At 38.2% G+C, this 13,750-nt stretch overlaps 1 protein-coding gene and 1 pseudogene across 1 annotated transcript; both read right to left on the bottom strand.

The window, feature by feature from the left end:
* Positions 1–85: 85 nt before the first annotated feature.
* Positions 86–4,414, bottom strand: LOC141824922 (lysine-specific demethylase JMJ706-like). The gene is given in 10 exon segments (XM_074712270.1): positions 86–612; positions 1,007–1,158; positions 1,251–1,472; positions 1,563–1,958; positions 2,087–2,364; positions 2,447–2,526; positions 2,603–2,656; positions 3,043–3,262; positions 3,335–3,491; positions 4,018–4,414. Coding segments are annotated over 10 exon segments (2,190 nt in total). The 3' UTR covers positions 86–378.
* A 5,040-nt stretch (positions 4,415–9,454) lies between these two features.
* Positions 9,455–13,244, bottom strand: LOC141823723 (eukaryotic translation initiation factor 3 subunit B-like; annotated as a pseudogene).
* Positions 13,245–13,750: the final 506 nt, after the last annotated feature.

Below are 13,750 nucleotides of genomic sequence, written 5' to 3'. Positions count from 1 at the left end.
AACTACTCTGTCGGATCACTGGATGCATAATCCAACCATGTATCTATTCAAAAATGCAATCCGGAGTAACTGCTGTTACAAAACATAAAGAATCAAGTAAATGGGTGGATAAATTTAGCAGAATGAGCGTTTCTAATCCTAGAACAAGTATGCAGCTAGCTAATTCGACCATCACGAGCACAAGGAAATTAAACAGGTGATGGATAAAAGAATGAATCTGTGCCGGCACTTGCTTTTGGACGCCTTCAGCACAAAGAATCGTTGATGTGAGTTGTTCTGTTCTACTTCTACCTGTTAATTCACTAAGACGTTGTTGGTTGAGCCTTTGCTTTGGCAGAGAGGTTCGTGGGTATCTGAGTTCTTTGGAAAGCATGCCAATTAGCAAAAGAAGGGACTCGGGACTCGCTTGTTCTGGTTCTGGTTCAGTTTTAGCTTCACAACACTGTCTGATGAATAATCTCTGCTGAATTTGGATGATTCTGCTGCCTTCCCTCGATACGCCTGGCTTAAAGAAGGTTTGTGATTCTTTTGACGATGATTGATTGAACTAGGGCCATCTGCTATATCAAGATGCCTTCCTTTTAGGCAAAGTTTCTTCAATCGCCTTTGGCTCTGCAAATTCACATGGCTATGCAACATGAGATTAAGTTAACTCTAAAAATCCAAAGGAGTTCAAGTGCAACATAAATAAAGAGGCAACCTAATCACAATCTAATCACCTGCGAAACATAAATCAATTTTTTTTTTGTTTTGGAGACTAGTGAGATCATATCAAAGTTCCATTTGAAAATTAGCTCATTTTAATTGCTATAAACTTCCCCAAATATTTTTTTTTCATGTGTGCATGATCAAATGAACCGCCATTGAAGTGAGAAAAACAATTAAATAGTAGTATGTTTGTGTAAAAAACCAAGATAGAGACATGGAGTTCAGAAATATGTAATGCTGATGATCAAAATATGTTAAATAATGTTAGAACAAGAGTATTGTGAAACAATTTAAATACCTGGTGACCTTGGTAATCAGAGCAAAATATATCATCAATGGATCTTTTCTGCAATTTGCTTGAAGGTCTTCGCTTGACTCTGAATATTTCAGAGTCAGAATCATCACCATCTTGTTTAGCGGAAGTTTCAGGAGAACAAGACTCGGAGTTAACTGCAAATATATCTGAAATTAGATCTGTAAATTGACATGAATAGACTGGATTCATAGAATGCTTTTTCTCACATATCAGGTTTGCCATGTACCTTCAAGTTTTATAGCACAATAAGGAGAATAGCCATCTTCAACCCCATAGAGTGACCTTGACCATAGATAAAAATGGCTGCCTTGCTGATCCAGATTTTGAATCTCATTGGATATGTCCTCCTCCTCCTCAAATGTCCTTGATAGTGCTTCCAATTCCATAATGTTCCCTCTAAGAAATACAATCCGGTTGTTTTTGCAACAGCAGCTTCTGAGCTCTCCCTCTTTAGAAAACGGTGATCAAAATAAGTAAATTATACTGAAGAATGTCCCACAAAGAATAGATAAATCCAGGTGTTAGAATAATACTATACCATGGCGGAAACATATTGGATCCTTGCTGCAATTACATACAACATGAGAAACATAGCAATCACGTTTGCATATTCCACACGGGACATTATCAGACTTAATGCATGTGCGGGCTCCTAATTTCATCAACGACCACCGAGCATGGTGCTGGAAGCGCATTAAGTGTACAAAAGAAAGTTTGACATTCCGTTGTGATATAGACTCTTCAGTTGAAGGGACACCATTTTTACAAGCTAAATCTGATAATCTGTTGGAAAGAAAAAGTGCTTCCCCACATAGGAGCTCCTCATGAGGGAGCAATGGCATTCGGTTTAGAAGTGCATAACGTTGGCTAGCCATTTCACTGAATGGGAACCAATCGCCAATTGCGAAGTTCACTGCCTCACCACAATTGAATCCTAGAGAGGAAAATAAAGGGAAAGAATCTTCTTTAGAAACTTTAAACTATAATAGTGACATGGGGAAGTATCATGTAAATCATAAAAGCGAGAAATATTAAATGGAGAAAAGGAGCAAAACTACTCACCATGACTGAATCCTGCATGATAAGCTCTAGGAAAGGTGATAATGTATTCTCCAGGTTTCTGTACAGCTTTATAAACAGGGACATTATGTTCTAATAGAATATTTGGTGGAAACATCGTGGTCTTCCCCAGAAGTAAATCAAAAGCTGCATCTTCTCTTTCACCTTGCAAAATACCAGAATCATATACATGATTCTGCACCACCTTTTCAAAGTCTGCAGCAGCATAGCCAGGGATTCCATACCATGTTTTAGAAGCCCCACAATGATGGTAACTAATGCTGGAAGGATAAAGCCACGAACAATCAAAACTATTTCATTCTATGAGAAAGAGAAAACTAACATGGGCATTACAGTTCATACCTGTACAGATAGTGATCTTCTACATGCCAGGCAAACATACTGAAAAGCATCCCAATGTAAAGCATGGGATCTGTTACTCCCTGCAATGGAGCAGTAAGAGTTTCAAAAACCAAGAGCAAAGAGAAGAACCAAACTATCATGTTGATAGATACTTACAGGAACTGGTTTCACAAGATGTCGTAGTATAGATTTTGACAGACGAGCAATTTTCTGGAGGAAAAAAGATATGTTTGAATCAGTACGACTGGTCAATCAATCCAAGAGTACAAAAACATTGCATCTAGGATTCAAGAGAGTTCATCTCATGATTCAGTAAGATGTATACTAGAGAGTTTTAAGAGAATTCTTTGGACATAAATTGCAGATAATAGCAGGTATATCTAAAGTTGAATAGGTACAGGTTTCTGATTTTATAAAATCATCTTCGGTTAGCACAAGTTATATTAAATGGTGAATAATAGTTTAATGAAATTCATGATCCACCCTTGAAGGATAAAAATAATCAAAATTTTTTATTAAAAAAAAACAATCTGACATGTATATTGCAATTAGGCCAATTTTTGGGAAGGATCTACACAGGAAAGAGAGAGTATCACCTTCAAGTTCCAATTGCTCTGTCCAAGTTGATCTTTAGGAGATGACGAGAAGGCACTTCCATCAACATCACAAGCATACTCAACCATTTCTGTCTTGCCAAATGCAATTTCATGCCAAAATTGCTCCTCAATAAACTTAGCTGGGAGACATCCAGTGCTAGAAAATCTTCGATAAAATTCTTTGTTTGCCATCTTCTCAAAATCCCGAAATGTATACGTCCTGAAACTCATCAACCATTAATATATGCAATATAGGAAAAAATCAGGGACTAAATATGATCAGATCACTGACCTTCCACTCATGAAGAAGGTGACCATGTCATCTGCAGACCACTCAGCAAGACGGAGAGGTTGTACCCTGGTAGTGAACTTGAACCCAGCTAACTCTTTCATCAAGACAACACCAGCAGGAACTGAAGCACTTAAGGGAGAGACAATCTTACATATGCCTGAATCATATCAATACAGCTAAGATGAAAACAAGATATTAAACATATTGGCAAATCTATGAACCTAAGTATTTCATGACAAATAAGATGTGCCTGTGTCCTAGAAACATCGAATAAAGAGATGGATACATTGTACAAACTGGACAAATACTTGATGAATGGATTACAATTATATGATCGTGTTTTAAAAGCTCTCAATAAAGTTTTATAGTCAGCATGTCATGTCTACTTGTTTATATTTGGAATCCATAATACTTCCAAATGAAATCAGTACATCTAAAGAGATACAGTAGATTTGCAAATTATGGAACAGTTATCAAGTTAAAGAAAGGCATACTCATGAAAAGAAACAATTTTGTTATCAACTAAGGGTTTCATGTTCCAGGACATTGTCATTAAACATGGTACAACAAAAAAACTGATAATCATTTCTACATTCTTCTGAAGAAATTGGATGGCCATGAGCATTGCAAGAATATATTAAATGGATGGTCAATACAGCTCAAGTAAAATCATCACATCATACCATATTTTGAAGCACGAGGAGCAATCTGTTGAAGATAATCAAGTGGGTTCTTGAACTCCTCAACTGAGGGGCAAAAGACTGGACATTCTGGAACCTTTTCAATCCATTGCAAGTCCCATGTTTCAAACTTTTTCACTGGATGCTTGGAAAAAGCACCCTTTGCAGGTCCACTGACAGGAGACAGTTCATCGACATTCCCATGAAATCTAGAACACCAGAATGCTGGAGTTTTTAAAGCATCACCTCCACTTCTAGACATTGCACTTGTAGCATTGACAGTTTCTTGTACTGCTTTGGTCTTTTTCTAAAACTCAAGTCTTTTCTGCTTCAGTATTTCTAACTGATTACTAGCCACTATAGACAAGCAAGCCCTTCTTTCCACCTGTTTGATATGCATTCAAACTATGAAACAAAACTCAAGCATAAGCATTACCAAAAAAATTATTTGGCAGGTGAGAACTTACTCCATATCAAAGAAACAATATCACTAGTTACCTGTGTATCATGTTTCATCAAATATACTAACCTTTTTTAACAAAAAAAAGACATTTACCTTTACAAAAGTTTTGAAGTATCATGAGTTTTGTATCATGTCACATCAAATAATAAATACATTTAGAAAAGGTTAAGCATAAAAATAACTATAAATCATCCAACATAAGAAAGTGCATATCTTTCACGAGTCAAAGGAGAGAAGAACCGATGCATTTGGAACCAAATGATATCGTCCTCAGATCGTCATTTCCAAACAAAGGTTTCGCAATATAATTAAGGGCATATAAAGGTGTGTTAATCTACTTAGATCTTAGAACGAGTATAAACTGTCAAGTTGGAATTAAGCTTGATAGAAAAATGTGGTGCAAAATTGACCTCTCCACTTTCCATTCCCGTCTATATTTCCTATCAACCAGAAACTTTTTGATATAAACATCCAGAATTTTTTTGAAATAAAAATCAACCTTTTTTTTTAACAAATCAAATCCTCAATGATAATCTGCGGTGAAAAAAATGGCATTTATGTCGATAAAATTGCAAATCCTCATGACTGTGTACAACTTGCATGAGTGCATGTCATGGAAAAGAGGGCAGACAGTGCGAGCACAATGTTGACCTATCTCCAACTGCTAGTCCTACCCTGGTAGAAAAGGCTGGATAACATATTCCTCTTGCATATTGCCTAAGATTCGCGGCACAACGTACGCGAGGACAGTAAACTAGGCGGTTACTTAAACAGTAACACCACAATTATCAAATAATTTCTTATACAAGAAAAAAAAGGACAAAATCACGGCCGATTTGTCAGCCGAGACGAAAGGGGGGAAAACGAGGCATCGACAACTCGCCGTCAAATTACGAAAGAGATAGAGTATGGAAGGAACTACAAAATCCTCGCTTCTTACCATCCCATACTGATTTAGCGTTCTTGTCGACACCTCCGCCGTCCTCCGTTGAATCAGAGAAGCAAAGGCGAAAACCCCCTCGATCTGGCGAAAATAGAAACCAAGCGTGGATTCAAGTCCCCCTTGTCAAGAAAACAGACCGAGGCGAGGGACGAAGCAAAGCGCGAGAGGCAGCGGATTTGCCGGCGAGAAGGAGAAGGTTTTCCGGCGAGCGGAAGAGGCGAGGCGAGGCGAGGCGAGGCCCGGAAAATGGTTGGAAAACCGTGAAAGTAAAAGAGACTCGTATTTAAAACAATATTTTCTCCAAAATGCGATTTTATTCTTAATTTTAAGCGAGTAATTACCGAATCTAAAGGGAAGCGCGTCTATGCGATTTTATTTGCCCCTGTAATTTGGACAATTCACCAATCGATCCCTATTTTATTGAGAAATATCCACTGGGCCAATCACCACGGAGATAATTCAGCAGCAACTGTCCTCCTATCCAATAAAAAATGAGTATTTTAATAATTATTAAGTGGGTATTTAGAAACTAAAACAAATAATAGTATTTAAATGAAATAAAAGTTTCAGATGTATTTTAGTAGTTTATGAAATTTAAAGGATTTTTTTTTAAAACAGTTAGTGGCGTTTTAATAAGAATTTTGGCGGTAGACTGAGCAGAAAACGGTAACTCCCTTGAAGAAGACGGAGCGACACGTGGCTATCGGCCGACATGAACGGTTGCCTGTCGTCGCGTCCTGGGCCCCTTGTGGCCGCGGGTTTTCAATACAACTACCTCCTCAACCGTTAAATTCATGGATTCATAGATACTTTTCCCTGTTCGGTTCCTTTTCAGGTCGGTGGTGGAGTTCAAAATTGAGCATTTATTTATTTATTTTATAGAAAATCATGAACTGTCGATTATTCACGCGGATTTTTTGACGACGACTTTTACTTTAAATGGGGAGTCGGCGTAACTGGTGGGACGGGAGGCGGACTGTCGGCGAATCCGGTTCACCTTTCGGGTCAAACTTCAATTTTTGGACGAACCGTGTGGCCTTTTCTTCTTCGACTCGTTGGAAAATGGTCCATGAGAAACATTCGTGAGCCGTCAATCATTGCTCGAGTGTGGAAGCCGTAATAAACTTCAAAGTAAACGATTTGAAGTGGTCAACTCCGACGACCTTGTCAAATTAGATACTTAAATATTCGAGAAGTGAATGAGTTAATCAAACCGCGGATGCATAATTAGATGAGTCAAAAAGAAGATATAAGTTAATTTCCAAGTGCAGTGGCCTTGTTATTAGGCTAGCTCCAATTGGATGATGATTGATGAGATGAGACCGATCTCTTCTCTTTTAGTCAAACTTTTAGCTAGCTCTCTATCTATAATAATCGACCAATTAAGGAGCTAATCCATTATTATAAAGTATCCCCCCTCTTAAATATACATGCAAATTTGATCAATAGATAGTGAAGAAGGGGCGGTGGACGCTGGAGGACGACAAGAAGTTGGTCGAATACTTGAACAAGAACCGCTGTGGCAAGAACTGCCGGTTCTGGTGGACTAACTACCTCCAATGAATTAAATCTATAATGAATGCATCCATGAGATCATTTTATTGGATTTGTCCTTAACGACAAATTCACGTGTTATAAAATACTGTATAATCCATGGAATAGAGATGTTACGGTCGTATAAAACGGGTCTCTGGTGACGACTCAGGAGAGGACCGAGTCGAACCGGGAACCGATAGGGCCTGATCCGGGTTCAGCCTCCCCGTGCGCCCGCACCAGATCTAAGATATCGGAAGCGGCCTTGCCCCTCTGTCGGTCCGAATCCTCGTAAGACAACCCGAGTCGGATTTCGGAGTAGACTCCCCGAGCTCGAGCAAATCGGCCCTCGGACCCCGGCTCACGCCTAAGCCGAATCCTCGGTAACCCCCCAGCTTGGAGGACCCTGCTGAAGCCGAGAAAGGAGAGAGAGCCGAGTCGCTCCCGCCGAGTCAGCCGAGCCGATTCCTCCACCCCATGCCTCTCTATCCCATCGATCACTCCTCCGTTTGTACTGTAGTCTGACATTTCTCTGCCAGGTATGGCGATCCGCCGTCCGAAGTACACCTCTGTCCCGGAAAGTACGATCACTTGTCCTACGCCATTCTTGCGCCACTCCCCTACTCGTACGACCCTCACCATAGGAGTAACTCTCACCTCACTCTCTCTGTGGTACGATGTTCATCTCCGATATAAAAGGAGAACTCCCCCAGCGGGGGAAGGTATGCAATCTCAATCTTTTGGCCATTTCATTTCCATCTCCTTCCTTTCTCCCAAGACTGACTTAGGCATCGGAGTGGTCGCGCCGGTCATCCCGGCCTTCCTTCTCACGGTGTCTGTGTTCTCAGGTTTTCGGCGATCCTCTGTGCCCCCCATCCGCCTTCATTCCAGAGTGCTGCTGAGGAAAGGTCGCGTATCCAGGAGCCGATCTTGACGGGAACAAGAGAAATCAAATTCAACAATTGCTACGTATGGGCATCGATTCGGTGACCCATCAATGAAGAAGCATTAATGGCGAGATCATGTTTTTTCGTTTTCTCTATCTCTACGATGCCAACAATTACTCGAATACTAAGCTCGAGCTTCGAAAATCCCAACTCTATTGGGGATGCTACGAAGGTTTGAGCAGGGAGAGTGAAATGGCAAATCCTTCAAACCCTGGGCCAAGCCCCGAACTGTAGCAGTTATCTCAGAATACATGCGACCACAAATATGAATGAGTAAATCAGCAAATAGGAGATGTGAATAGGGCTGAACAATCGATTTAAAATAAAAAAAATTAAATTAACTGAATTGATCGAATTTTTTTAATAAAAATTAAACTGATAAAATATCAATTAATTCAATTTTTGATCGAATTAATTAAATTTTTTAATAATAATATATTTTTATAAATTTTCAACCACTGTAGTATTAATTTTTTAAAAATTAACACCTTGGCTATAGTGCTGATTTTAAAAAATCAACAACATGATTGTGGTGCTAATTTTAAAAACAAGCACCACGGTTTTGGTCGTGGTTTTTTTTAAACCAACACCACTGCTGCTTTGTTGATATTTGTTGTGATGTTGTTTTAAAAAATTAGTAATAAAATTTTAATTTATTCAATTTAATTGAATTAAGGATTTTAAAATTGAAACTAAATGGAATTATCTAAAATAATTTTTTTAAAACAAAATAAAATTTTAAATTAACTGAATTAAAATTTTAAATTTAGTTGGTTAATTCGATTTAATCTAACTTTTGCTCACCACCACCACCAGATGCGAGTTCAAATAATTAGGAGGGTGAAGATATAAGTTATTGGAAAGATATAATAATGAAGTAAGTGATACGCATTAGTGCTTAACTTTTGAGTTTGGCTGGTTGAAGTAATTAACTGTGTTAACTAATTTTCTTTGATGCAGCCATATATCTTGATGAAGGAAGGAAGCATCCATGGAGTTATGCGAATTGGGTTAAACAATGTCTTTCTTTTCTTTTTTTTTTAAATAGAAATTATGGACAATAATATTTGTAAAATGGGATGTTGGAAAAATGAAAAGTGATGTTAGTGTGCAATGTACTTATGAAGAAAAGTCAGTGAAATGCTGAATAATTAATACGTCTGTTTTAGGAGAGTTTCAGTTGATTACAGTTCACCATTATCAATATCATCCACACCAAACAAATTAACCAAGCAAAATGATATGCTTTCAGTCAAGAAATCAAGGGGCAATAAGAGCAAAGTACTGGTTACTATATATATATTTTTCTAGATAGAAGACAAATGGTGCACACAGTTTGTGGCATTGTGTACATCCGAGAGGAGAATGAACACATGGGTTGGTAATAAGTTGCGAGAAGTTTGTGGTGGGCAACAAGTAATCAATTCTGTTAAGGAAACAACAATCTACTCAGAAACTAGATAAGAATCAATGCACACCATAAATCAACAACAAAATCTGAAATCGGTGCAAAAATATCTAGGCAACTATGACAGATAGTTGGCAAGCGAGGCATCAATCTTGGTCCTGGTCCAACGTGACAATCTCTTGAGAAACATCAAGGACTTCTTCCACCTCCACTTCTTTTGCCTCGTCCTCGTCGCTGGCTTCCCCATCGCTTATTTGTATCCAGAATTGCCTCTCTTGTTCATGCCACTGCCTCCACTTGGCCACCCACTCATTCCACTGATCTTGTAACATCTTCCTCTTCTTTCGGTCCTGCTCATGCATCTGCATCGATACGTCCTGATCCTCTGCTTCGTATTTCATTAGATTTTTAGAGATCTCTTCCTCCTTTTCAGCACTTAAGAGGGAGGGAGGTCTCGGACGTCACAGAAACTATCGGAGTGTCTAAACATTAAGATTCAAAGCAATACTTCGCCTTCCACAGTATCATTGGAAACAGAAGTTTTATCTAACCTGATAGAAATGATCTCTGGATCACCTGTATAACAATTTTTCATTAAATGACCAAATTGCAACATATCTAAAAGCAGTGATATGCATGTTAAGTATGAATCAAGATACAAACTAAGGATGGTTAACATCTACAGCAATACATGCTTAACAGCAAAAAAGACTTACCTGCCGGTAGGATCCCATCCGATGTCAGTGGCCATAAAATGTTCCCCTGTCGCCAGTCTCTAGTTCATCGACATTGTAGAACTCCAATTGACCATTGAAGCCTTTCAAGCCAGCAAGCACTATGTAGTGGCCAGCAGGAGACCAATACAGTGCATTTGCCTGCTTGGATTTCAGAGTGCTAACTTTTGAAACTCTTTTGACTGGTCCGCATAGAGTAGAACCTAATGTCAGGCCGAGGACCATCTCCATTGATAACAACAAATCTACGGCCCTTGGACTCCCATGCAAAGGATACTATCCTGTCATTTTAATTATCCAGTTCAAGAACTTCAATAGGGGCATCCCTCTCTTCTATACAAAATAGATCAAAACCAGTGTAGTTGTTTTTCTTTGTTTTTGTGTATCTATCAACCTTCACAGCTAGATATTCCCCATTGTTTTGCCAGAACATCTTACAGTAACCCGCTAAATAGATTCTTCTGCATAAGCTCCTCTTTTCCAGGTAATTAGACAAGGCTAACCTGTTAATTAGTATGACCAACCGGTTCAAAAACATCAAATAAAGCAAATTGTAGAAACATTCAAAGAATAAGGTTTGCTATACCCAGGCAGGCTGGTTCCACCACCTTGCTCTGGAACAAATAGAGCTAGTATCGGATCAGTTGGAGACCAACTGAAGTTCACCACATTCTCAACCTTCATAGATTTTTTATCAACAAGTGTGAATGTCTCTGTTTCATAAACGGCAACGACATTCTTCCCAATTCTGGCAAAATATTTGTCTTCCTTACCACCACCCCACCTGAAAAATAAAGTAGCCAATATAATGGGGGGAAACAAGAACTAGTATAGTAATTATTTAAAAAATAATCAGAAAAGAATTTAGAGATGAAATATAAAATACCTGAAAACAGGCCATAAAATTCCAGAGACACTGCCACCATTTCCACCAGTTGCAAAAAAACTCATCAACATTTCCTTTAAAATCCCGCATCAATTTTTCAGTTCTCACATCAAAGATATTTATAACAATCATCTACAAATAAATTAGAGAGGACTTGAAAAAGAGCAGAAAATTAACTCTTTTGACTACTTACAAGAGAATCACGGGGATTGCTAGGCTCATGGCTACTGTATGTGATGATGTATTTCTCGCCAGGAGAAAAATCAATTTGCCTTACCTGTTAGCAGTCACCATTAGCTCTAACTCCATAACAAACTAAAAATTGTAAATCTCATTAATCGGTTAAAAGTAGAACCACCACACCAGACAGCAGCACCCTGCCTATGCACAGTGGCCAAGAAGGTTCCAAGAGGAGACCACTAGACAAAGCTCTCAGTCCAGTACTGCAATAAAGGAGGCATAAGATTCAATTTGCATAAAAATAGCTATGAGCTTTACGGCTTAAGGTATTTCCTTACTTGTCGTTGATGTACGAGTTCAGGCATCGATTGCCTGGGATCATTCTAAAAAACTTCAGTGTTGGAACCTGCACGGATGACAAATTGATCCCTCGCTTTCTCATCAGTAAGCCACTGCCATAAGTTCTCCTGTAGTAGCAGAATTTTCAAATAAAACCTACCCATTTTGGTTACATGAATAGCATGCATGCTTCCAGACAGAAAATTTGTACATCCCAATCAATGTTAGAATCGATTTTTGTTGGAAGGAAAAAGCTGTGGTGTATCCAAAATTAATCACACGTAATCACAGCCTCTACAGTTGTTTACATAATTAATCCAACCACTAACTACCATGCAAAATAAGTTCCTCTTGGTATTCAACAAATCCAATGCCAACCCAAAAGATGTAAATTGATCAATATCACTGATGAATAGAAAACTCATTATGAAACTATGCTCCCAAAAGGTCTACACAGAACAAAGACCCATGATCGAAATCTTAAAGCTCATTGTAGTAAGAGACCTTGTCATGTGAGGAGACAACCCCAATCAGTTTAGATAAAAAGGACAACTATTGCACAGAATTTATTCAAATGTCCATTAAACCAATTGATATATAAACAGTATAACTTCCTTGATGTAAGTTGCAGTTATAGGAAAACACATATATTAGTCTTTGGCCTGAATCTTGTCAGTCAACTGTAGTTATCTGGTGCAAGAATGGTACTAGGTAACCGGCATAACGTTCTTATTTGTGATTTTTGGTTTACCAGTAAATTATTGCTAGTATTCAAACAACTATCTATATTAACACAAATGCACCCCAAAACATATATATAACTTTTTTTTTAAAAAAAAAACTCACTTTCTTCTATATAAAATCTGTCAATCCCAAAAGACCACATCCCAAAGAGATAGAAAGTGATGACCATGAGATTATTCAAAGAAGTTGAGCAAAAATATATTCATTTAAAGTTTTTTAACTGTTTTTTTTCTTTACCAAGAATATGATATCATTTGCTTCTGTTGCATTGAGAATCTTATTTAGACACTCAATTGGCTAAACAGAGAGACAAAGGGCATGACAAATATATTAAGAAAGATTACCCCAGGCGTGTATGGTTTGATTTCAGAAGCTTTCCACTCCTCTGGGACCTTCATGTACTTTTCAAAATCATCAAATAAATTAACAACAAATTTGTGAGATTTATCTAATTTATATCCATTTTTCTTTTCTCGTGTCAACTCCACTTCCTGGAATCAGAAGCAAAATAATTAGCATATTCCAGTCTACCAGCTAGTGCTCAGCATGATTTAACTCTAGGGACCAAGCACCTGAGCAGTGTTGTATTCGATGAAGCAATACCAAGAGTCTTTTGTGTTTCTGGGTTAACCAGCATCCAAATTTCCACCTTCTCTAATTGTATATTTTGCGAATCACACCTTCCAACTTCTCAAATATCTCTGCCAGCACAACCGGCATATCGTCAACCACTATAATGTTTCCGCAACCTCCATCAAACTCCAAAGGATCATCTTAGTACAGATCTACGCCATCTTTACTTATGAATAACATATCTATAATCAATAAGAACATAATAGTTTTTTTTTAAAAAAAAGGAAAAGTAAAAGAAAGAACATAATAGTTTAATGGAAGCAACATAATATGCAAGGCTATGGTCAATCACCCTTGGATTCCAAAATCCTCCCCAGGAGGGAGTTGGATTGAATCCAAATTATTGGATGAGAGATCAATTCCAATGCGTGAAGCAAATGCCTCTATATCTTCGAAGCAAAAGAAGAGAACCTTCTGCAACAAAATTCAACAAGTTGAAACGTAAAATGCACCCACCCTTTACAGCCCAATTAACACACACACAAAAAAAAAACGGCCTAATCAAATGCATATTCAATAAACTCGTCCAAAAGAACCAAACGTGTATATCATCAATCATCAAAATTACACATAAGAATTAAAGAACTAACTAACTTACTTTGTCATTCAAATGTTGTCGGTGTCCAACTAACAAAGTAAAAGCAGTGACTAAACGAAAAAAGAACAATCTTATGCAACAAATACAGAAGAATCTAGATCAATATAAAATGAAGGATCGCGATTTTTACCAAAGAAGAATAAGAGCCGTAACAACGGATCTCCACGTCGAAAAGAAAGAACTTCAGTACAAGGGAGCAAATCGCTGTCGAGGACGCTGGACCAACAGCAAATGGGCGGCCTTCGAAGTATAGGAAGAAGAATGGAGGACGCGGAGGAAGAGGGGGACGCTGAGCGGCGGTTGGGTGGGCCGTGGTTAGGGCTATTTT

This window comes from Curcuma longa, chromosome 3 (assembly GCF_044706935.1).
Source record: "Curcuma longa cultivar G26 ecotype Majalengka, Jawa Barat chromosome 3, ITB_CL_G26_1.1, whole genome shotgun sequence".
NCBI lineage: Eukaryota > Viridiplantae > Streptophyta > Magnoliopsida > Zingiberales > Zingiberaceae > Curcuma > Curcuma longa.
The sequence above is the reverse complement of the archived record's forward strand: the minus strand, read 5'-3'. Positions and strand labels throughout refer to the sequence as shown.